The following is a 22,809-nucleotide window of genomic DNA, read 5'->3' as shown; positions in this document are numbered from 1 at the left end:
TTCTGCTTGGGTGCATCTTCTTTTTTAACTGTAACTGTAACTCGGCAAGTGTTTCTTTTTGTACAGTCATGTTAAACAATTAGATTGTTAGACTGTGTCAGACATCTCTTTTCTGGCCGTTGGGCACGTATACAACTCTGGGAAAAAAAAAAATAAAGAGAGCACTTTATTTTCTGAATCAGTTTCTCTGATTTTGTTATTTATAGGTTTGAGTAAAATGAACATTGTTGTTTTATTCTATAAACTACAGACAACATTTCTCCCAAATTTTAAATAAACATATTGATATTTAGAGCATTTATTTGCAGAAAATGAGAAAAGACTGAAATAACAAAAAATATGCAGAGCTTTAAGACCTCAAATCATGCAAAGAAAACAAGTTCATATTCATAAAGTCTCCTCCACCAGTCTTACACACTGCTTTTGGATAACTTTATGCTTTACACGCCTGGGGCAAAGATTCAAGCAGTTCAGTTTGGTTTGATGGCTTGTGATCATCCATCTTCCTCTTGATCATATTCCACAGGTTTTCAATTTGGTAAAAAAATCTAATTAAAATCAAAGAAACTCATCATTTTTAGTTGGTCTCTTATTTTTAAAGAGCTATACATCTCTATATATCCCTAATTGTGTAATAATTACTAATTTTAACTACATTACCAATCAAATGTTTGCACACACCTTTAGTTCAGTGTTTTTTCTGTATTTTTATTGAAATGTTCTCTTTTTTGTAGATTAACACTTACGTCATCCAAACTATAAGTAAAACATATAGAATTATTTAAACATACCTGAAAATGTTTTATATTTTAGATTCTTCAAAGTAGCACCTTTTGTTTAGATTACCTTAGTTTTGCACATCTCTGCTGGATTTTCTTAATCAGTTTTATGAGGTAGAGTCTCCTGGAATTCAGGCTTTCAGTTAACAGCTGTGCTGAACTCATCAAGAGTTAATTACTTGAATTTCTTGTCTCTTAATAAAGTGTTTGAGAGCATCAGTTGTAAAGTAGTGAAGAGGTAGAGTTACAGGTATACAGTGAATAGCCCTATTTGAGGAATGTTCTAATCCAGATTATGAGAAGAAAGAACTACTCAACTAGTAAAGAAGTAAAGAAAAACATATTTTGATAAATGAAGGTGTGTGTGTGTGTGCGTGTGTAGATGGTTGTGTGAGATGTTAGTGTACCTCCTGCCTCTTGCCCTCTGTAGGTCAGGCTCGTCTGTGAGTGCTGGGGCCGTCTCCTCTCTCCTCGCCGTCTCTAATAATACCAATTAAATCATTAAGCTCTGGAGGACCCTACTGCATGCACTTTACAGCCTCCTTTAACCAGCCCGGACCAGCGGGGTCACGACCTCTTCAAACCCATGACCTCTAACTCACCTTTCCAGCCAAAACTTAGGAACAGCCAGCTCTTAAAGTTTCATCTGCTGAACACAACAAACCTTTTTTAAGAAGCTCCTGAGATCAGCAGATAACAGCCAGCAGAGAGAGAGAGAGAGAGAGAGAGGGTAAAATAGGTCAAAGGGGGGGAAATGAAAGAAAAGAAAGACAGGGAGTGAGAAAAAGAATATGTAATATCCATAGTAGGATATTAAAGGAGTATATTTGATAGTTTAGATAGGTGTGAAAATGCCCTAAATTAGTGTGAACTGGCACAATACTGGTAATGGTAAGAAGTAATCTATCCATCCATTCATCCATCTAGCAATTTATCTGCTTATTCTTTATTCCTGGTAAGGGTCCACAGCAGATTGGAACCAGCCTATATGCTCATTACCAGTATTGTGCCTGTTCACATTACAAATGAACTAGTTAAAAGTTCAGTTCATACAAATTAGGGCATTTTCACACCAGCACAATTTTTTTCAATTTAAAACGCACTCTGGTTTGCTTGTACCTTTAGTGCGGTCGAGACTCAAATGAACTCTAAAACGGTTTGCTTGTGTTGAGAATGTGATCCAGTCTCGATCTGACCCAGCTATCAAATATAGTCCTTTTATTTGAGCTAAACTGCTGATAAGGCACAGTGTAATCTGATATATTTTAGCCAAATAACGCTAATTACCACAACTATGAACAAACACTGTCTCTGCTGCTCCATGCTGTTTACACACGCGGTATGTGCAGCATTCACTACTTGCAGCCGTGCAACTCTTTGTTTACTACGTGTACATCTGTGCTGCACGTCCCACTAAAAACACTGTGTTAAAAAAAGTAGCGTTTCAGCGTTCTGAAACACAATCTTTTCACTATATTTACTTTCTTGCTCCCGCACCAGAGAGCTCTGACCAACCAGAGGAGACGATGTGCTCCTCTGATTGGTCAGAGCTTGATTTATTGGTGCATATTTTGGTGCGTTTATCTTTATGCCTGTGTGAAACCAAACCAAACAGAGGGAGAAACGCTCCAACTAATCAAACTCATCAACTGATCCGGACCACAGAAACCAAAAAACGTTCTTTTCTACTCAGCAAATTAAGTTCTAGTTTAGAAAACCTTACAGCCAAGCCGAGATGTTTAAAATAATGTAAAAAAAAAAAAAAAAAAAAAAAAAAAAAAAAAGTTTCCTCTATTTCCTCTAATTAATCATGCATTCTATATTCCAGCGCCCCATGTTGGCTTTATCTCCCCTCAAACATAAACAGGTATATAGTAGTATTTTAATTGACACCACTAATATAAATATATTTGCATTTTACATTTCTTACATTGATTCTTTTATTTACATATTTTATTTAAATATCCACTATGAAAATTTGTGTCTTAGAAAGAACAAGTGCGATTAGTTGCAGTTAATCACAGAATATTCTTATGATTTAATTAGATAAAAAAAACCACCACTAATCTCAATATATTGTATCGTTTCAATCATAGTGTATCGATACATGGCATCAAATATTTATATTTATATTGAAACATAGCCTTTCTAAACTTTCTAAAATTCATCCATAATTCATGGTATTTACCTAGTTATGAGTATTTTACACATTTTTAGTAAAACAGATTCTGTGATGTATCGTAGAGAATTGTCTTTTAATATATTGTCTGATGTTCAGATCTGAGTGTAGGTCAGCCACCTACTGCAGCTGTGATTAAAGCTCATCTAGCACGGCTCAGAGCTGAGAGGGTGTAGTGCTGGATGGATTATACACACACACACACACACACACACACACATATTGCATAGTTATGTAATTATGTGCTAATGTATTTATATGGCGTTTTAATCCAATTGCATATTTAGGACTGTTTGAGCTGCTTTAGCGTCTGACTGTAAATACAGTATTAATCCATCTGACTCTCTGGGTTAAAAGCTGAGGATGAGTAGGAGGGGTCATGAAAGGTCACTGATCTTTTTCATGTGGTTTGAATATGTTGATAATGTTATTTTGCACATTTAAGGTGTTGTTTTATTGTTTTATGCAGCGAGAAAATCATAAGCAGGTTTTGTTAATTGACTAATTTCTTCCTATTTGTTTTATTCTTTCTTTTATACACTGACATGCCAAAAGTCATGGAATAGCGTAATAGCAGTATATCCTCCCAAAACCCAAGCTTTTTGATTTTTAATTTCTCTTAAATTTGTGATTAATAGGATCTAACAAGTATATTAAACTGTTTTTGTACAGGAAGCCTTTTCTTTTCTTTCTTTCTTTCTTTTTTTTTTTTCTTCAAAAAACAATGTCCACATATGGAGACAGTAGTTAATTTTATCGTTTAAAAATATTCTTGCCATTTGGGATCAGAAGGACCCATTAACAGTCCAAAAATATAATTTTAGCTTCCTACAATAAGTAAATAAGAGATGAGATTATTATCTGACCCACGTTTCTGTCAGGCCTGGCTGTAAAAACTTTTGACTGGGATTCCTGCCCTCTTGCATTCGATTAATTGAGTGTAATGTTGTCATTGGACACTAGATTGGTCAAGCAGTCTCTTCATGTGAGGTCAAAGGGTCAAAGTTTAAAAAAATGTGCCAAAAAAAAAAAAAGTATCATGTAATGTCCCCCTATGAGGACGCAGGGTCTCAAGAGGATATACTTTGTTTATGGAGTTCTGCCTCAGGAAATGGCTTGGAAACGTCCATACTGGTATAAGTTGTGAGGTGATCTCTTGTAAGTAAGGTTTACAATGTTCAGCATTGGCCCTCATGGCAAGTTGGTGTGAGGCCTGATAGTGGGTGCCAAAGTGAATAGAGTGAATGTTCCAAAATTGGGCTGGAAATGAACATTCCTCAATACATCATTCATTAACATCATTAAAGATATTATTAACCTGCAGACAATTCTAGCAAGATGTCACCGGACATGACTGCCGGTGTCTGACTAGAACTGTCTATGCAATTAGACAGTCAACTCTGGTAGAAATCACAAGTCAAAAAAATGGGAAAAAGGGCAAAACATGGTATTTACGACAAAAGCTTAGGCGTAGGTAAGGAGTATAGAAAACCAAAATGTTTTTTTTTTTTTTTTGAAAATATCTTTATAATGTCTCATTTACTGCTAACTAGTTGTTGACCAATACCAAAAAGTGGTTATTTAAGTAGTGCTTACCAAACTTATTACCAAAATAAAACCTTAAAAAATAAATCTTAATCCAAGTAGGACATTTTAACTGAAATTTTAACTTAAAGGTCAGATTTTCTTTTCTTAAAGTTGGAGCCAGTAATAATAGTAGTAGTATTATACAGTTTTTTATCACTTCTATGTATCTTTGTCTCAATAGCTCAGTCAATGACACAGAAAGCACTGTCCAACTTCTATTTGTGGACATGTGTCCATGAAGTTTCTATGAAGTTTAGATGTGTAAAACACTGTATAATGCTTTGTTATTAACTGGTATTGCTAACAGTGCTAGCCAGGGACAAGAGTGTTTAACTGAAACACTGGAGCATTAAACCATTTGACCAGTTGACACAGTGTGTTTGAGCCAAGAAACCACCAAACTGTGCTGTATCCTGGCCCTGTGGAGTGGAAGAACCCTGCTCTACTCCAGAGTAACCTTTTAACATCTTTATTTTTAATGTTGTGGGCTTGAGAGCACTTTCAGTTTGAGTAGATTCAGCATCCAGCAGCTTTTATACACAGTAACACCATAAACTGAGCGCAGGCAGAGTCAGGAGTCCAGGTTTACAGCTGCTCTTCTGTTTTCTGCTGCTTATCAGTGACCGTGCTTTTAGGAATGAGGTCTGGAGGGGGGCGCTTCAACCTCGACCTGAATTCCCTCCTTACTATAATCCCCTGCTCCACACGGTTGCTTTTTAGAGCTGCTTTGGGCCCGCTGGTCACGGGTGCTGCCTTGGGACTGGTTCCGGGCGGAAGTGAACGTCCGGTGAGACGTCCTTCAGGCCCGTCGTCCAAGGCCAGTGCATCTGCTCTTTAATGGCCACCATTAAATATTCTCCAATATGCCAAAAACTGCTACTACTCCCTGAATGCTCCCCTCCTCCCCCCCTCCCCGCTCCCATCAATCCTGCAGCCGGTTCTGCTCAGGACAGCCTCTGGAAAAATGGACCTGTTTATGAGGAACCGTGAGTCCGAAGGGACACACACAGGCACACACAAGTTTGTGCGTCCATTTTTTTGTACACACAATAGTGTTTGTATATAAGTGTATTGTGTCCCACCTTCAATGGAAGATAAATACCTCTGCACTAAATGTGGATGAAACTTCTCTCATGGACAGTTGTAGTCAGATGCTGCCGGTCATGATCATTGTGGATTCTCCACACCTTCTACCCAAGATCCAAAGCATACAACATCATCTGTTAAACATGGTGGTGGAGGTGTTCAGAAACATGTGGGATACCTTTTTCATACCTACTAAGATCGAACTATTTTTGCTTTCTACCATCCAAATCATTACAAGCACATTCAATAATGGTGAGATCTGGAATGTGGGGTCGTCATTCATTGTTCTGAGACTAATATCTGCTTGATTTTTGCTAGATTTTATTAAATATTTGTCCTTTTTGCCTGATATGTACAGTATGTGGGCCTCCAGCATTAAATGAACATGAAACTTCTGCAATCCAGTCGCTTCTCTGTTCACATGGACAGTTCTAGTCAGATGCTGCCGGTCATGATCATTGTGGTTTCTCCACATCTTTCACCCAAGATCCAAACCATTGTAGTTTCTACCACATAATCTGTTAAATGTAGTGTTGGTGGTGTTCAGAAACCTGTGGTAGACATTTTTCTACACCTCCAAAATTCAAACAATTTTTGTTTTCTACCATCCAAATCATTACAAGCTCATTCAATGATGTTGAGGTCTGGAATCTGGGGTCGTCATCTATTGTTCTGAGACTAATATCTGCATGATTTTAGCTAGATTTGATTTACATGTATATTATATGTATTTATATGTGGGCCTTCTGCATTAAATATAGGTGAAACTTCTGCCATTAAGTTGCTTCTCTGTTCACATGGACAGTTGTAGTCAGATGCTGCCGGTCATGATCATTGTGGTTTCTCCACACCTTCTACACAAGATCCAAAGCATACCACATCATCTGTTAAACATGGTGGTGGAGGTGTTCAGAAACCTGTGGGAGATATTTTTCTCCTCCAAAGATTGCTTTCTGCCATCTAAATCACCACAAGCACGTTCAATGATGTTGAGGTCTGGAATCTGGGGTCATCATCCATTGTTCTGAGACTAATATCTGCATGATTTTAGCTAGATTTGATTTATATGTATTTTCTCTCTCACTACACACACACGCACACACACACACACAGACATACACACGCATATATGTATATATAACAGCAGTATGTTACCTCAGATGATGCAAGCCATTATTAAGTCAAAGTTTAACATTTTTTCAGCTTTGGGAAAAAAAGCTTAAACAAATATTTAATCGAAAATAAAACAGCCCCAACAAATACTGTAAACAACCAACCATTAACGAAGCGTATCACATCATCTGTTAAACATGGTGGTGGAAATGTTCAGAAACCTGTGGGAGATATTTTTCTATACCTCCGAATTTAAACATTTTTTGCTTTCTACCATCCAAATCATTCCAGGCATCATTCAATGATGTTGAGGTCTGGAATCTGGGGTCATCATCCATTGTTCTGAGACTAATACTGTATCTGCATGGTTTTTGCTGGATATGATTAAATATTTGTCCTTTTTTGCTTGTTTTCTTTGTTCTTTTGTCAGTAGGAGCTTCTGAATCAGCTTCACAGCTCCAAATGTATCTGTTTTTCGTTAAGTTTTTTATTTTGTAGTTAAGGTCTGGAAATGAACACAGAAATACATGCAGAGTCTGAGTGTGCACTGTGGAGTGGAGAATGCAGAGGTGTTCACAAGAAGCTGAAAATACTCTAGGTGTCAGTGGTATAGAGGGCTGTAGCCAACACACACCCACAGACAGACACTGGTGTGTCCCAATAACTTCCAGACGTGCATGCAAATGGCTTCAGGTGGCGAGGTTATTTTATGCTGATGTCACTGGGCTGTGGTTAAAGTGTGTGTGTGTGTGTGTGTGTGGATCACAAAAGCTACCTAATGTCAGCCAGGCAGTGTGTGTGTGTGTGTGTGTGTGTGTGTGTGTGTGTGTGTGTTCTACTAGAATAATGGTCATGCATGCATACTGCGCCACCCGAGCATTTGAAGGGACAGCAATGTTCGATGACGGAATTTCTGTCTGATTTATTTATTTATCTACTCATTTATTTATCTCTTGCTCGCTCTCTCTCGCTCTCTATCTCTCTGTATCATCCATCTATCTCTCTCTCTCTCTCCCCCCGCCACTGGAGAGGGGAGGCGTGGCGCTGCATTTTAATTTGACGCCAAGCCAACCACCTTCATCAGAAGGTTAATTCTGTCTGTCTCCTTGTGGAGTACTGCTCTCTCTCTCTCTCTCTTTCTCTCTCTGTCCGTTTGTCTCTCTCGCCCTCTCTTCCTCTCTTTCTCTCAGGACTGTGCGGTGTGTGCAGTGCGTAGAGTGTGTAGCCGGCTGTGTTAAAGCCTTTGCTCTGATTTTCACCACGCTGACCTCGAGCTCTGTGAGCAGTCAGCAGGTTGTGTGTAAAACACCATATTGCTGTTTTATTCCTGCATATTGCGACTGCTGCAGGGCTAAAGCTGCACAATGCATCATTTGTTAATCAGTATCAGGCTGGTGTTGATTGTCGAGTGTTTCTGTGGGTGGGTTAATGAAACAGGGTAGCTGTGTGAGTTATGTCAGTCAAGACAGCACAGAAAAGACTTTAACCTTCTCACATTATTGATTCATTAGTGCGTGTTTTTTTCTTGTATTTTACAATATAAGTCATAATATATAGCACTGAATTTGCAGTCCTAATTGTGGTGAATTGATCTGAGTGTAGCGTTAATTTTGTCATGTTTTAATATCATACAATCAAATGGACATGCATTATATTAAAGCCCATTGGTTCATTATTGATGTAACTCTGTTAAAGGCTGAGTTTTATCAGGCTATAGTCAGATTTAGACAGTTTTGTTGTGATACTGTTTGATTTATTTTTATCAGGCTGCAGTCAGATTCAGCAGATTTCATCAAACTACAATCTGATTTAGTTTTTTTAAGGCTACAGTTAGATTTAGGCAGTTTTATCAGACTACAATCTGATTTAGTTTTTTAAGGCTACAGATTTAGACAGTTTTATCAGGCTACAGTTTTTAAAGGCTACAGTCAGATTTAGACAGTTTTATCAGGCTACAGTTAGATTTTTTTAAGGCTACAGACATATTTAGACAGTTTTGTTGGGCTAAAGTTTGATTTACTTTCATAAGGCTACAGTCAGATTTACTTTCATAAGGCTGCAGTCAGATTTACTTTCATAAGGCTGTATTTAGATTTACTTTCATAAGGCTGCATTTAGATTTACTTTCATAAGGCTACAGTCAGATTTACTTTAATAAGGCTGCAGTCAGATTTACTTTCATAAGGCTGTATTTAGATTTACTTTCATAAGGCTGCATTTAGATTTACTTTCATAAGGCTACAGTCAGATTTACTTTAATAAGGCTGCAGTCAGATTTACTTTCATAAGGCTGCAGTCAGATTTACTTTCATAAGGCTGTATTTAGATTTACTTTCATAAGGCTGCATTTAGATTTACTTGCATAAGGCTACAGTCAGATTTACTTTCATAAGGCTGTATTTAGATTTACTTTCATAAGGCTGCATTTAGATTTACTTTCATAAGGCTACAGTCAGATTTACTTTAATAAGGCTGCAGTCAGATTTACTTTCATAAGGCTGCATTTAGATTTACTTTCATAAGGCTGTATTTAGATTTACTTTCATAAGGCTGCATTTAGATTTACTTTCATAAGGCTACAGTCAGATTTACTTTCATAAGGCTACAGTCAGATTTACTTTCATAAGGCTGCAGTCAGATTTACTTTCATAAGGCTGCAGTCAGATTTACTTTCATAAGGCTGCAGTCAGATTTACTTTCATAAGGCTACAGTCAGATTTACTTTAATAAGGCTACAGTCAGATTTACTTTCATAAGGCTACAGTCAGATTTACTTTAATAAGGCTACAGTCAGATTTACTTTCATAAGGCTACAGTCAGATTTACTTTAATAAGGCTACAGTCAGATTTACTTTCATAAGGCTACAGTCAGATTTACTTTCATAAGGCTGCATTTAGATTTACTTTCATAAGGCTACAGTCAGATTTACTTTAATAAGGCTACAGTCAGATTTACTTTCATAAGGCTACAGTCAGATTTACTTTCATAAGGCTACAGTCAGATTTAAACAGCTTTGTTGGGCTACAGTCTGATTTTAGTCTTTTAAGGATACAGTCAGATTTTATTTTTACCAGGCAACAGTCTGATTCATTTCCACCAGACTACATTCTGATTTACTTTTATAGGTTTAGACAGTTTTGTTGGGCTACAGTCAGATTTACTTTCATAAGGCTACAGTCAGATTTACTTTCATAAGGCTACAGTCAGATTTACTTTCATAAGGCTGCAGTCAGATTTACTTTCATAAGGCTGCAGTCAGATTTACTTTCATAAGGCTACAGTCAGATTTACTTTCATAAGGCTACAGTCAGATTTACTTTCATAAGGCTACAGTCAGATTTAAACAGCTTTGTTGGGCTACAGTCTGATTTTAGTCTTTTAAGGATACAGTCAGATTTTATTTTTACCAGGCAACAGTCTGATTCATTTCCACCAGACTACATTCTGATTTACTTTTATAGGTTTAGACAGTTTTGTTGGGCTACAGTCTGATTTATTTAAGGCTACAGTCAGATTTAAACAGTTTTATCAGGCTACAGATTGAGTTTTACCAGGCTACAGTCAGATTTAGACAGTTTTGTTGAGCTACAGTCACATTTTAGTTTTTTAGGGCTACAGTTAGATTTAGACAGTTTCATCAGGTAACAGTCTGGTTTACTTTTATCAGGCTACAGTCAGATTGAGTTTTGTTTTGATTTAGACAGTTTTGTTGGGCTACAGTCTGATTGAGTTTTATTAGACTACAGTCAGATTCAGACAGTTTTATCAGGCTACAGTCTGATTTACTTTTATCAGGCTACAGACAGATTTAGTGAAGATGCAGGCAGATTATGACAGTTACATCAGGCTACAGTCAGAGTTTGGCTGTGATACAGTCAGTTTCATAGAGATATTTGTCAGATTCCGTCAGAATACAGTCAGATTTAGTCTGGCTACAGTCAGATTAAAACAATTTTGTCAAACTATGGTAGGATTTAGAAAGTTTGTCAAGCTCCAGACAGATCTTGAAAACACGGTTCAGCAAGGTTATAGTCGCATTCAGAGTTATGCCAAACTACAATTAGGTTCAGTCTGGCTACATTCAGATTCAAGCTGTTCTGTCCGACTAGAGTTATATCCAGTAATGCTACACTTCTGTCTAGACAGTTTTTATTGGGTGACATTCATTTTCAGACTTGGACGGAGAGTATATCCAGCTATCAGTTTAGTTTCTGATATGTGGTGTGGTGTGAGTATGGTACTGGGTGAACTGAAAGTGTGGTATGTGGATGTGTTTGCTGTGCAGACTCGGAGAAGGCTCTGGGGGAGGCGGGGAATGGTCTGGCTCAGTGGAGGATAAATGAACAACTCTTCCCCTGCCCTGTGTGTGGAAAAGTGTTCGGCCGCCAGCAAACCCTCTCCAGACACCTCTCCTTACATACAGGTGAGCAACCAGCAACACACACACACACACTCACACACTCACACTCACTCACTATTCCCTTTGTGTTATTTCTGGGGCTGCAGCAGTAAACAGCAGGGCTGTAGTGAATCTGGGGAAAAAAGGACAGATACTTTTTTAAAACAAAGGTCCCAGAATGCATTTGACCATCAAAGAGCAGTTCACTCAAGCTTATACAGAACAAAACATCAAACTGTGACCCTTTAGAAAGACTTCACATGTCTTTTATACAGCCTCATTCAGATAGATAGATAGATAGATAGATAGATAGATAGATAGATAGATAGATAGATAGATAGATAGATAGATAGAGTCAGTATAGATAGATAGATAGATAGAGCCAGTATAGATAGAAAAAGTATAAGAACCCTTTGGAAATACTGGGATTTGTGCATAAATTGGTCTTTAAATGTCTTCTGATCTTCATCTACATCACAACAATAGACAAACACAGTCGGCCTAAACTAATTCCACACAAACAAATACATGTTTGCATGATTTTATTGAACACAACATGTTAACATTCACAGTAAGGGGTGGAAAAAGTATGTGAACCCCTAGGATAATGACTTTTCTAAGAGCTGATTGGAGCCAGGATGTGATGAGATTAAAGGATGTGTTGCTCAAATCTGTATGTTCATGTTCATGTGTCCACGGTAAGACAGAGGTTCTACAAATGGAGAAAGTTCAGCACTGTTGCTGCTACTCTCCCTAGGCAGGGTAAAGTCCTGTAAAGATGACTGTAAGAGCACAGCGCAGAATGATCAATGAGGTGAGGAAGAATCCTAGAGTGTCAGCTGTGAAGACTTACAGAAATCTCTGGCACATGCTAACATTTTTGTTGACAAATCTACAATAAGAAGCTCAACAGAGGATGGATGATGCAACAGGACAACGACCCAAGATGCTGTATAGAAGTAAATTAACAACTGAATGGCTTCAACCGAAGAAAATGCTCCTTCAGGAGAGTCCTGACCTCAACCCAATGAAGATGCTTTGGCATCATGACCTCAAGAGAGCGATGCACAGCAGATATTCCAAGAATATTGCTGACCTAAAATAGTTTTGGGAAGAGAAATGGTCCAAAATTCCTCCTGACCGTTGTGCAGGTCTGATCTGTAACTACAGGAAACGTTTGGTTGAGGTTATTACTGCCAAAGGAGGATTAACCAGTTATTAATCTAAAGATTCACATTTTTTTTCCACCCTGCACTGTGAATGTTAACATGTTGTGTTCAATAAAACCATGCAAACATGTAATTTTAAAGTCTATTGTTGTGACTGAAATTAGAACACATTTAATGACCAATTTATGCAGAAATCCAAGTAATTCCAAAGAGTTCACATACTTTTTCTTGCAACGATGGATGGATGGATGGATGGATGGATGGATGGATGGATGGATGGATGGATGGATGGATGGATGGATGGATGGATGGATGGATGGATGGATGGATGGATGGATGGATGGATGGATGGATGGATGGATGGATGGATGGATGGATGATATTGTTTTTCATCAAGTTATAGAGATGTTGGTCTTTGATTGTTAGAGCTTCATGAAGATTCCACAGGGGCTGCTTGGAATCAAACCTAATGCTCAAACTGTATTTAACTGAATTTAGCTACTTTAATTCCACCTGTTTCTAATACAGACGTTCAGCTGCGTGCACAGAGCTTGTTTATTTTTATAGAACAGCACTAAGGTGAACGTAAGGTCAGCATGTCTAGTGTGTTGGCTAGAAGGTTGTGGAGTAAAGGTCTTCACAGAACTGATTTATAAATCCTGTTCCCGCTAGAATTTATCCTTCTCCCGCCAAAATTCAGCAGTATTTGTTCTGCATCTCCCAGCAATGAAGACATACTGTATCAGCCCAGTCCCACCCTCACTCATACATTCCTCACAAATACACAGCACTAAAGACTATATTAAAGCTCTACAGAAACACATGCTGAATTATTCTGTAATCATAAACTGTTAAAGAAACCAGAAAATGTTTTATACTTTAGATTCTTCTAAGTATATTTGAGGACAGATCTGCACACTCTTGGTTTTAATTTTAATCTCAGTGTCTTCATGAGGGAGAGTCACCTGGAATAGTTTTCTCAGCATCTTGAATGAAGGAGTTCCCGGAGGTGCTGAACAATAGTTGCTGCTTTTCCTTCATGCTGTGAAGCCCCAGCTCATCCCAATTAAATCACCATCTCAGTTCATCAGGATTAGATCAGGGGATTAATGTGGAGGAATAACACTTTTTGTTACTGTTTAATATGTAATTCCATGTGCGTCCCTTAATTGTTTCATTAATTTTAAAAATAATCTTCAATGTAGAAAATACATTGTAAAAAAACATTAAGAAAGACATTGATTGAGAAGAGGTGTGTCCAAACTTTTGACTGGTTCTGTAAATCATTTGAATTATACTGAAATCTTGTTGAATTTCCATAAATCAGAAATCTATCTAATAAATCGTTCTAGGACCACATGTACATTGTCTTACAAAAGCATTCATACCCCTTGAACATTTTCACCTTTCAGCATCTGTGAGCTGATGTATCAGAACCGAGTCTCTGCACTTTCCTCCGAGTGTGCCGTGAAGTTGTGGTGTGGTGGCTGACTTCACATGTGTTGGAGGAGGTGTGTGCTAGTCTTCTCCCTGCTTGGAGAAAATTAGAAATAATTTAATGTAACCTAAAACCATACACATAACCCTATACCTTAACCCTTTTATGAGTGATGTTTAGAGTTTGATTTAAGTTTTAGGTTAATAGTAGCGTTAAGGGTTAGTGTTGATTTAGGTGTAGGGTTAAATTCAACTAAGAATCCTTTACGTTCAACTGCATTATTTTAGTTGCATTTAGTAGATAGTCAGTTTAATGTCAGTTAAATGTTAGGTAAGCATCTATGTGGCATCTATAATGGATCACCCAAGGAAAGGGATACCTAAAAGTGACTTAAACCCAGTGAAAGTGACTCAAAACCATAATAAAAAGATCTACACATAGCCATGAATAAATCAGATATGTGTCACTTTAACCTTTCAACCTGGTAACTGAAAGCTTTGTGAGTAACTTAAAAAATTGGGTGACACTGTTGGTTTATTTGTGTTTTTTTGTTTTTTTGTTTTTTTTTTGCTTCACCAATCCTTTTAGCTCACTGACTGACCAGCGCAGGCCCTAGGCTGATTGTGTGTGTTTGTGTGTGTGTGTGTGTGTGTGTGTGTGTGTGTGTGTGTGTGTGTGTGTGTTAGTTGGATTAATGCTGCGAGTAAGTAAATAAGGTTCACTATACTGGATTACCCTTCCTTTAAAGAGATTATGCGTGTGATTAGCCTTGGTGGGAAAAGTGCCTGGGGTAATTACTGAGCAGTATAGTAGCCTAAGGTCAACTGGACCCAGCGAGACACAGCTGGTCTTGGGTCAGTCACAGCCTACACAGTGCTACCAGATCAGCCCAGGCAGATCAGACCACTGACCTGACCATGAAGAAATCACATGAGGTCAGAGAGAGAGAGAGAGAGAGATAGGAGCTAGTATTCTTTACTTTCAGATCTACAGTACATTTGTTTTGTTTGTCTGCATTGTTACGGGTACCTTCAAATGTATTTTTTAAGTATTTAAGTATAAGATGCTGTTTGGTGTTTGGTTTAACTGCTGCTGATGCAGCATTGCCAAATAGCATCACAGTGCGTTCTGAGGAAAGCGCAGCGACTCGGTTCCGATACATCAGCTCACAGACGCAGCCTTGTGCTGATCGACATCACCCTAGAAGTGATGAAGGGAAAGAGCACCATCCTTATACTGTACCCACCCAGAGAGAGCAAGGCTAACTGTGCTCTCTCAGGGCTCCGGCAGCTGATGGCAAGCTGCATGACTGGGATTCGAACCAGCAATCTCAGGATCATAGTTTTTAGCGATTTCACTTATCAGCAGATCTCTCACTTATGACCTTAACAAACCACTAATTTGTGTTGCTTGAAATAAAATGTTATTACCTTACCTTTATTCTCTACAGAATGGAAAGCACTGTACGTTTCTGTGTTTGTTCATCGATTGCTCCTCGAGTGTCCTCGTCCTCTACAGCTGTGTGTTCCTCTGTTTTTTTTTTTTTAGAGGAGAGGAAATATAAATGCCACTTGTGTCCGTACGCCGCGAAGTGCAGAGCCAATCTAAACCAGCACCTCACCATCCACTCCGTCAAACTGGTCAGCACAGACACTGAACACATCGTTACTGCGGTCAGCACGGACGGAGGAGAGCGCAAGAACTGCCCCTACTACTACAGGTCTGTGTCCTCATGAACCACAACACATACATACACACACACATATATGCACACACACACACACACACACACAAACACACAAACATGTATTTCTAGGTTTCTTTTAAATACATTTTATCCTGAAAAACAAAATACATAAAAAAAAATTATAAATACATTCAAATATCCAGTCAAAATATCTCTAAACACTTCATTACCAACATTTAATCATTCGCTGCCTTTCAAGCAGATACACACACTCCCTAAAATACACATTCTTATAAAAATATCTTATTTGTTCTCCTCTCTCCTTGTTTCTGTGTGTGTGTGTGTGTGTGTAGCTGCCGAGTGTGTGGTTTCCAGACGGAGCTGAATGCCCAGTTTGTGAGCCACATGTCGCTGCATGTGGATAAGGAGCAGTGGATGTTCTCTCTGTGCTGCAACTCGTGTGAATATGTGGGAGTGGACGAAGCTGAGATTAAAGCCCATATCAACGCTGAACACGCAGGTCAGAACACACTTCACACTCCGCAGACGGACGCCGAGCGAGTGCTGGACGATGCTCGTGTCGAGTACACTACACTCATGCTGTGCTATACGTACATAATGTCCTATAGAAGCCCTGTCATCACTGAGAGGGTTGAATACAGTAACAGACGCCAAAGATCCAGAATGTCATGATACTAATAATGCGCTCTACATCTCTCCATATATCCAGGATTAAAGTAAAAAAATGACACTGGACAGATAGAATCTGTCTCTAGTAGATATAATAGATATAATATAATAGGAAATGAGAACAGTGTGAATTTTTCTTTTGCAAAAAACAGCAAAAAAAGTAGTACCCTGATGTGATAATTAGGGGTGGGTAATATGGCACGATATTTCAGGGTATAATATCGTAGACGATATTGAAACATTTTGGCGATATTATCACATACGATACGATATGGCACACCCCTAATATATATATCCTCCCGAGACCCAAGCTTTTTGATTTTTAATTTCTCTTAAATTTGTGATTAATAGGATCTAACAAGTATATTAAACTGTTTTTGTACAGGAAGCCTTTTCTTTTCTTTCTTTTTTTTTTTTTTCCCCAAAAACCAATGTCCACATATGGAGACAGTATTTTATTTTATCGTTTAAAAATATTCTTGCCGTTTGTGATCAAAAGGACCCATTAACAGTCCAAAAATTAAATGTTAGCTTCCTACAGTAAGTAAATTAACTATTTTCAAACAGAAAATTGGATGAGATTATTATCTGACCCACGTTTCTGTCAGGCCTGGCTGTAAAAACTTTTGACTGGGATTCCTGCCCTCTTGCATTCAAATAATTGAGTGTAATGTTATCATTGGACACTAGATGGTATGGGCAGTCTCTTCATATGAGGTCAAAGGGTCAAGGTTTTTAAAAAAATGTGCCAAAAAAAAAGTATCATGGTACGGTAAAGCTTAAATGTAATGTCCCCCTATGAGGACGCAGGGTCTCAAGAGGATATATATATATATTTATTTATATTGCACATTGTCTGTATCATACCAGAAATAATTAAATCATATTGTATATGGTATTTTGGTATATTTATCTATGGAACAGTGTCTGTTGTGGAGTATCTGTAACACATGGCTGTACTGCAGTTTTTTTGGTACATTATCTATAGTACAGTGCACATAGTACATTTTCTGTAATACAAAGTATATAGCACATGATCTAAAGCACAGTTTCTCTACCAGAGTGTATATAGTAGGGGTGTGATGAGACGAGATGAGATTTTTAAATATTTAAAATAAAACTTTAAAAATGAAGAATAGAAAAAATAGTTTTATTTGACAAAATCATATAATGCAAACTGAATATATGAATGAAAACAATATAATGAAAACAATATAAATGAAAAATACAAATAAAACTATTCTAGGTCCTATATAGTGCAAACTAGTGCTGGGCGATATGGGAAAAATCATATATCACGATATGGACATTTTTATATCAAGATAACGATATATATCATGATATACCACATTTAAGTATGTTTTCAATTATTCTTCGAAAAATATGACAAAAAATAATATCATTGCTTATTTTTTTCCAACTTTATTTCAAAGTGACACAAATGAGAATTACTACCTTTTAGTGCAGCCAATACATTTTATCATAGCCTACTTTATATATTTGCATGAATAATTGATTAAATTACTGTAGAAACGATAGAGACGATAGAAGGTAAGTAGCATTATAGACACTTTTCTATCGTCCTTACGATATTTATCGTCATATCGCACAGCACTAGTGCAAACAATAAGTGCAATAAGATCAGCATCTGCAGCAGCTCTATCACTGTCTGTAGTACAGATTGCATAGTTTAGCTTATATAGTACATTGTCTGTAGCACTGTGATTCTAGTACAGTATATGTTGATCAGCATCTGTAGTACAGCTTCTGTAGCACAGTGACCAATGAATAATGGGACCAGTTGTAATAAGCAACTAACTTAAGATGTGCAAAGATCTAGCCATGCTTGTGGCTTCTACAGCGTGTAATGAATGGTTTTCTCAGTTCAGTGACAGTTCAGGGAACTGTGGAGGTCAAGATAAGATCTGAAGGACCTAGAAGTCTCTCATACGCTGGAAAGACAGGCAAATCCACATTCATACATGCTTGTAACCTTGCAAATGCTTATGAATTAATGCTGATGAACCTTAGTTTGTCCATGTATATAGATGTAAGAAATTGAAATCTGTCTTTAGGGTCAAAATGATTCATTCCAGTTCATCTAGCACAAAAATGCAGTTAATTATAAATGTTTTAAACCTTTCTTTTGAGTAGAGTAATAGTGAAGACAGTTGTACAGATACAGTATATAGAGGTATGAAATGCTGCTGTGTGGACGGATCTCGCTTAAGAGTGAAAATACTTCCATAGATTTGGCTTTTAGCTCTAAATGTGAAGGTCAATAACTGTGTTTTTGACAAAAGAGTTTGATGGGTTTATCGCCAGGGTGGGCTGGCCTGCTGCTAAGAGAGTGTGTGTGTGTGTGTCAGGTGGCTAAAGCACAGGATTGCTGTATGTGTGTGTGTGTGTTTGTGTGTGTGTGTGTGAGAGAGTGTGTATTTATCTGGAAGACCTGGCGTTATCAGCCATAGGAGGTTGAGGAATCAATAGCCCGGGCAGTTCCTGTGCAGCCACCCAGGCAGTCAGGCAGGCCGGCATGGTCCTGTCTCCCACTCTCCCTCACCCGCCGCTGGCATTTAGACCGAGCCAGAGAGGCCCTGTCCAGCGGCCAGTGGGCTGGCAGAGTGACAACCAAAGGCCAGCCTGATCTGTCAGCTGCAATTTAGCCCAGTGCCAGGCACACCTCCCGCCACAAAACGACCAAACTCAGGTCTGCTGCCCTCCCCACACACAGCCCTTTAGTGAGGGAGTGAGCGAGCGAGTGTGTGTGGGTGGATGGGTGGGTGCTGTAGGGAGAATTGAGCCTTCTAGTGTGTGTATGTGTATTGGTTTTTATACATCCTCTGGACAACTAGAGAAAAACATCCTGATTTAGGCTTAGAAAATTCTTATATAATAGGTTATATTACACTGCCTGGATTTAAGTAAGTAAATGATGTGTTGGTTGATGCTGCAGTTGGTCTGCAGGTTTAGGTTCAGCAACAGTATGTGCTGAAAGAATGAGGTCAGCTGACTACCTGAATATACTGATTATAGACCAGGTTATTCCATCAATTAATTTTTTCCTCCCTGATGGCACGGCCATATTCCAAGATGATAATGCCAGGATTCATAGGCCTGGAATTGTGAAGAGTGATTCAGGGAGCATGAGATCATCATTTTCACACATGGATTGAGAGAGAGTTCACCACAGAGTCCAGATCTTAACCTCATTGAGAATCTTTGGGATGTGCTGGATGGAGAAGAGCTGCTTTGTGCAGCGGTTGGTCAGACTCTACAATCATCAATGCTGCTGCAAGATCCTGGTGAAAAATAAATGCAACACTGGATTGAAATAAATCTTGTAACATTGCAGAAGCTTTTTGAAACAATGCCACAGTGAATGTGTGCAGCAATCTAAGCTAAAGGTGGTTCAACCAAATATTAGAGTGTTTGACCTTTTTTTTTTTGGTGCCGACTTTGTGGTGCTTGTCACTGAAGATGATTCCCCTCCCGGTGCCATGTGTGGGGACGTGTGTCATGTTTTAGAATACAAACCTATGATAATGAGCCCCTCACCCTCTGTTCAAAAGAGGACAAATTGTTGATGCACATCTTGCTGGAGCATCTGTGATCAAGACAGCAAGTCTTGGTGATGTATCAAGAGCCACGGTATCCAGGGTAATGTCAGCATACCACCAAGAAGGACCGACCACATCCAACAGGATTAACTGTGGACGCTGTAAGAGGAAGCTGTCTGAAAGGGATGTTCGGGTGCTAACCTGGAATGTATCCAAAAAACATAAAACCACGGCTGATTAAATCACAGCAGAATTCAATGTGCACCTCAACTCTCCTGTTTCCACCAGAACTGTCCATCAGGATGATAAATCATTGTGGTCTAAAACCAGGTGTTTCAGTAGAGACTCTGTGTGTAGGATTGAGTGTGAGTCTTCGCCTGCCCTCTTCCCACACTTCTTTAGGAGTGTGTTGGAGTGTGTTGGTCTGAGGATTGAGACTTGGTCTTGGAGTGTGTGTGTGTGTGTGTGTGTGTTTGAATGGGGCTGATGGCAGCTGTTGGTTCCAAAAGCAGCTTTGCTCCCTCTCTCCTGCAGGGTTTGAGCAAGTTTGCTGTTAATCCATCTTGGTGGTATATAGGGCGTCAGCTTTGCTTATTGTAATAGAGGCCGCGCTCTTCACTCACAGCAGCAGGTACAGGCCAATTCCTGCAAATCACATTGTCCCATATTACCCAGCTAACAAAAGATTAAACATGGCCACCCGCTCTGCCTGGCCTGCGCATTCTCAGAAGGACGGAAGCACTAACACACACCGCACAAGTGTCTGTGTGTATTTGTGTGTGTGTGTGTGTGTGTGAGTGTGTGAGAGAGCTGGCATCGGCCATTTCGTGAGCTCGGGCAGCCCTAGGGGAGAGTCATGCCCTGAGATGCTCCCGCCATCTTAGCTGTAGCAGCCCTGACCTGGGCAGACACACACACACACACACACACACACACACACACACACACTCAGCTCTCACAGGCAGAAGGAAGATCAATAAGGGAGCAGGGCTTGATAGTTCTGGCTGCTTGGATACAGACATCAGACTAATGCTGCAGGAGCTGCTCTCAGGAAAGAGCGGCGGGCTGCTCGACCTTTTAGCGCTGAATAACACACTGCAGAACGCCCGCCAAACACCAACCGGCCTTTTACCTCAGACACAGCCCCCCTCTTTCACAACCACACGCAAAAAAATATTCAATTTCAAACATTAGAGCCTCTGTAATGATTCGACTAGCAGATCCTATGCACCATACAGTGAAGCTCCCTGCTTATGTGCTTAGGTGTTATGTCAGGTGTTGTGACGCATTATGACCCTTGCAGGTTTTTCTAAGTATGTTAGACTGTTACTACTGTGTGCTGGGATAACATTTTTTAATCTATTTTGTAATTTTTCTGAATTATTCTAACATTTCTAGAAATGAATTCCATAAAAAACTATGGTAAATGCTTGATCAGGTAAATATTGTTGTAAACCAGTAATAGAGGTTATAGGGTTCCTGAGTGGTGTGAGGTGTGTCTAAGTGTCGGCCCTGAAATCATGTATGCCACAGCCATACATAGCAAGGAGTCTGAGAAAGCTCAGTTGGCCTGTAGAAAGAGAGTAATTAGCCAGCAGAAATGGTTCAGCAGCTGTATTTGATGAGTCAAGATCTGCGACTTTCTTTTTGTCTTAATTAACCAATCAGCTGGGGTTTTGGGGGGTTCACAAGTGGTGCAGCTATCTGTTAAGTGTTTTTGATTTCTGTTGTGAGTTTGATTTCTGTAGATCTGTACTGTAGTCCCAAATTACCCAGCTAATAAAATATTAAAACATGGCAACCTGCTCTGCCTTGAAATGATTTTTCTTGTTTCTGAATTTCCTGAATTGTCAAATGTTCGAATGATAGCTCAGAAGCCAAGCTGACCAGTTAGTTTTCTCTGGTCCAAATCAGTTTAAAAACTTTTATACTTTGAGAGTTTTTCTTGTAGTTTTCCAAGCACAACAAAATATGTCAGAATAACTATGTGAGAAGCTTCTTCCAATAATTATTAGTCAGAGCTGTCTGGGGCGGAGCAATAAAGTAAATACAGGAAGAAGGTCCTATATGTCCTTGACTGGTGCATACAGTACCAGTCAAACAGTCATCTGATCTCCAATTTAACATTTCTGTAATATAAGTTATGTAAGACTATAACGCGAGAAGTGTTCTAATAATGCTGTGATGTAAACTATTATTATATCACATGCATTCCTGGAAGATTATTTATGCAACATTAAAGGAAAACTGTCCTGAAACCTTTTTAAAACACTGCTATATGTTCTCTGTTACCTTGGGAACTACCATGCTTTAAACTAATGAAGTGTTTTATTTAAAACACCTGTATTAAATGTAGTTTTTTTCTTTTACAGCATTTTTTGTTGATGCTCTGGAACAAAATAAGAGACCACTTAAAAATTATGAGTTTCTTTTATTTTACCAAATTGAAAACCTCTGGAATATAATCAAGAGAAAGATGGATTATTAAAAGCCATTAAACCAAACTGAACTGCTTGAATTTTTGCACCAGTTATCCAAAAGCAGTGTGTAAGACTGGTGGAGGAGAACATGATGCCAAGATGCATGAAAATTGAGATTAAACCAGGGTAATTCCACCAAATATTGTTTTCTGAACTCTTAAAACTTTATGAATATGAACTTGTTTTCTATATATTATTTGAGGTCTGAAAGCTCTGCATCTTTTTTGTTATTTCAGCCATTTCTCATTTTCTGCAAATAAATGCTCTAAATGACAATATTTTTATTTGGAATTTTGAAGAAATATTGTCTGTAGTTTATAGAATAAAACAACGATGTTCATTTTACTCAAACATTTACTCCCAGAGTGTGTTTTACGTTTTGTGTGAAGTGTGTGACCCTGGGTTGTTCCTGTGTGTTTGTGCTGGACAGGTGTGAACTCCAGGAGCCCCCTCAGCGAGAGTAAGAGCACCTCCTCCTCTCTCTCGGCCCTCAGCGACTCTCTCAACAGCTCTGAGGGGGGAGACGTTACCCAGGGAAACGAGGAACTCAAGAGCCTGCTGGCCCCGCCCTCCTCCGCCAGCAGCCAGTCAAGCTCGGGCTCAGGAACAGAGGAGAAATCAGAAAAAGGTGAGACTAGCCT

At 38.8% G+C, this 22,809-nt stretch overlaps 1 protein-coding gene across 1 annotated transcript in view; it reads left to right on the top strand.

The window, feature by feature from the left end:
• znf827 (zinc finger protein 827) overlaps positions 1-22,809 on the top strand; it is a 168,292-nt gene that overhangs the window by 126,110 nt on the left and 19,373 nt on the right. The window contains exons 9-12 of the mRNA XM_022684465.2: positions 11,031-11,168; positions 15,300-15,471; positions 15,792-15,958; positions 22,599-22,796. Of these exons, the coding sequence (XP_022540186.2) occupies positions 11,031-11,168; positions 15,300-15,471; positions 15,792-15,958; positions 22,599-22,796 (675 nt within the window). The remainder of the gene's footprint in view (positions 1-11,030; positions 11,169-15,299; positions 15,472-15,791; positions 15,959-22,598; positions 22,797-22,809) is intronic.

The sequence above is a fragment of the Astyanax mexicanus genome, chromosome 7, assembly GCF_023375975.1.
Source record: "Astyanax mexicanus isolate ESR-SI-001 chromosome 7, AstMex3_surface, whole genome shotgun sequence".
NCBI lineage: Eukaryota > Metazoa > Chordata > Actinopteri > Characiformes > Acestrorhamphidae > Astyanax > Astyanax mexicanus.
This window is presented reverse-complemented; position numbering and strand designations above follow the sequence as displayed.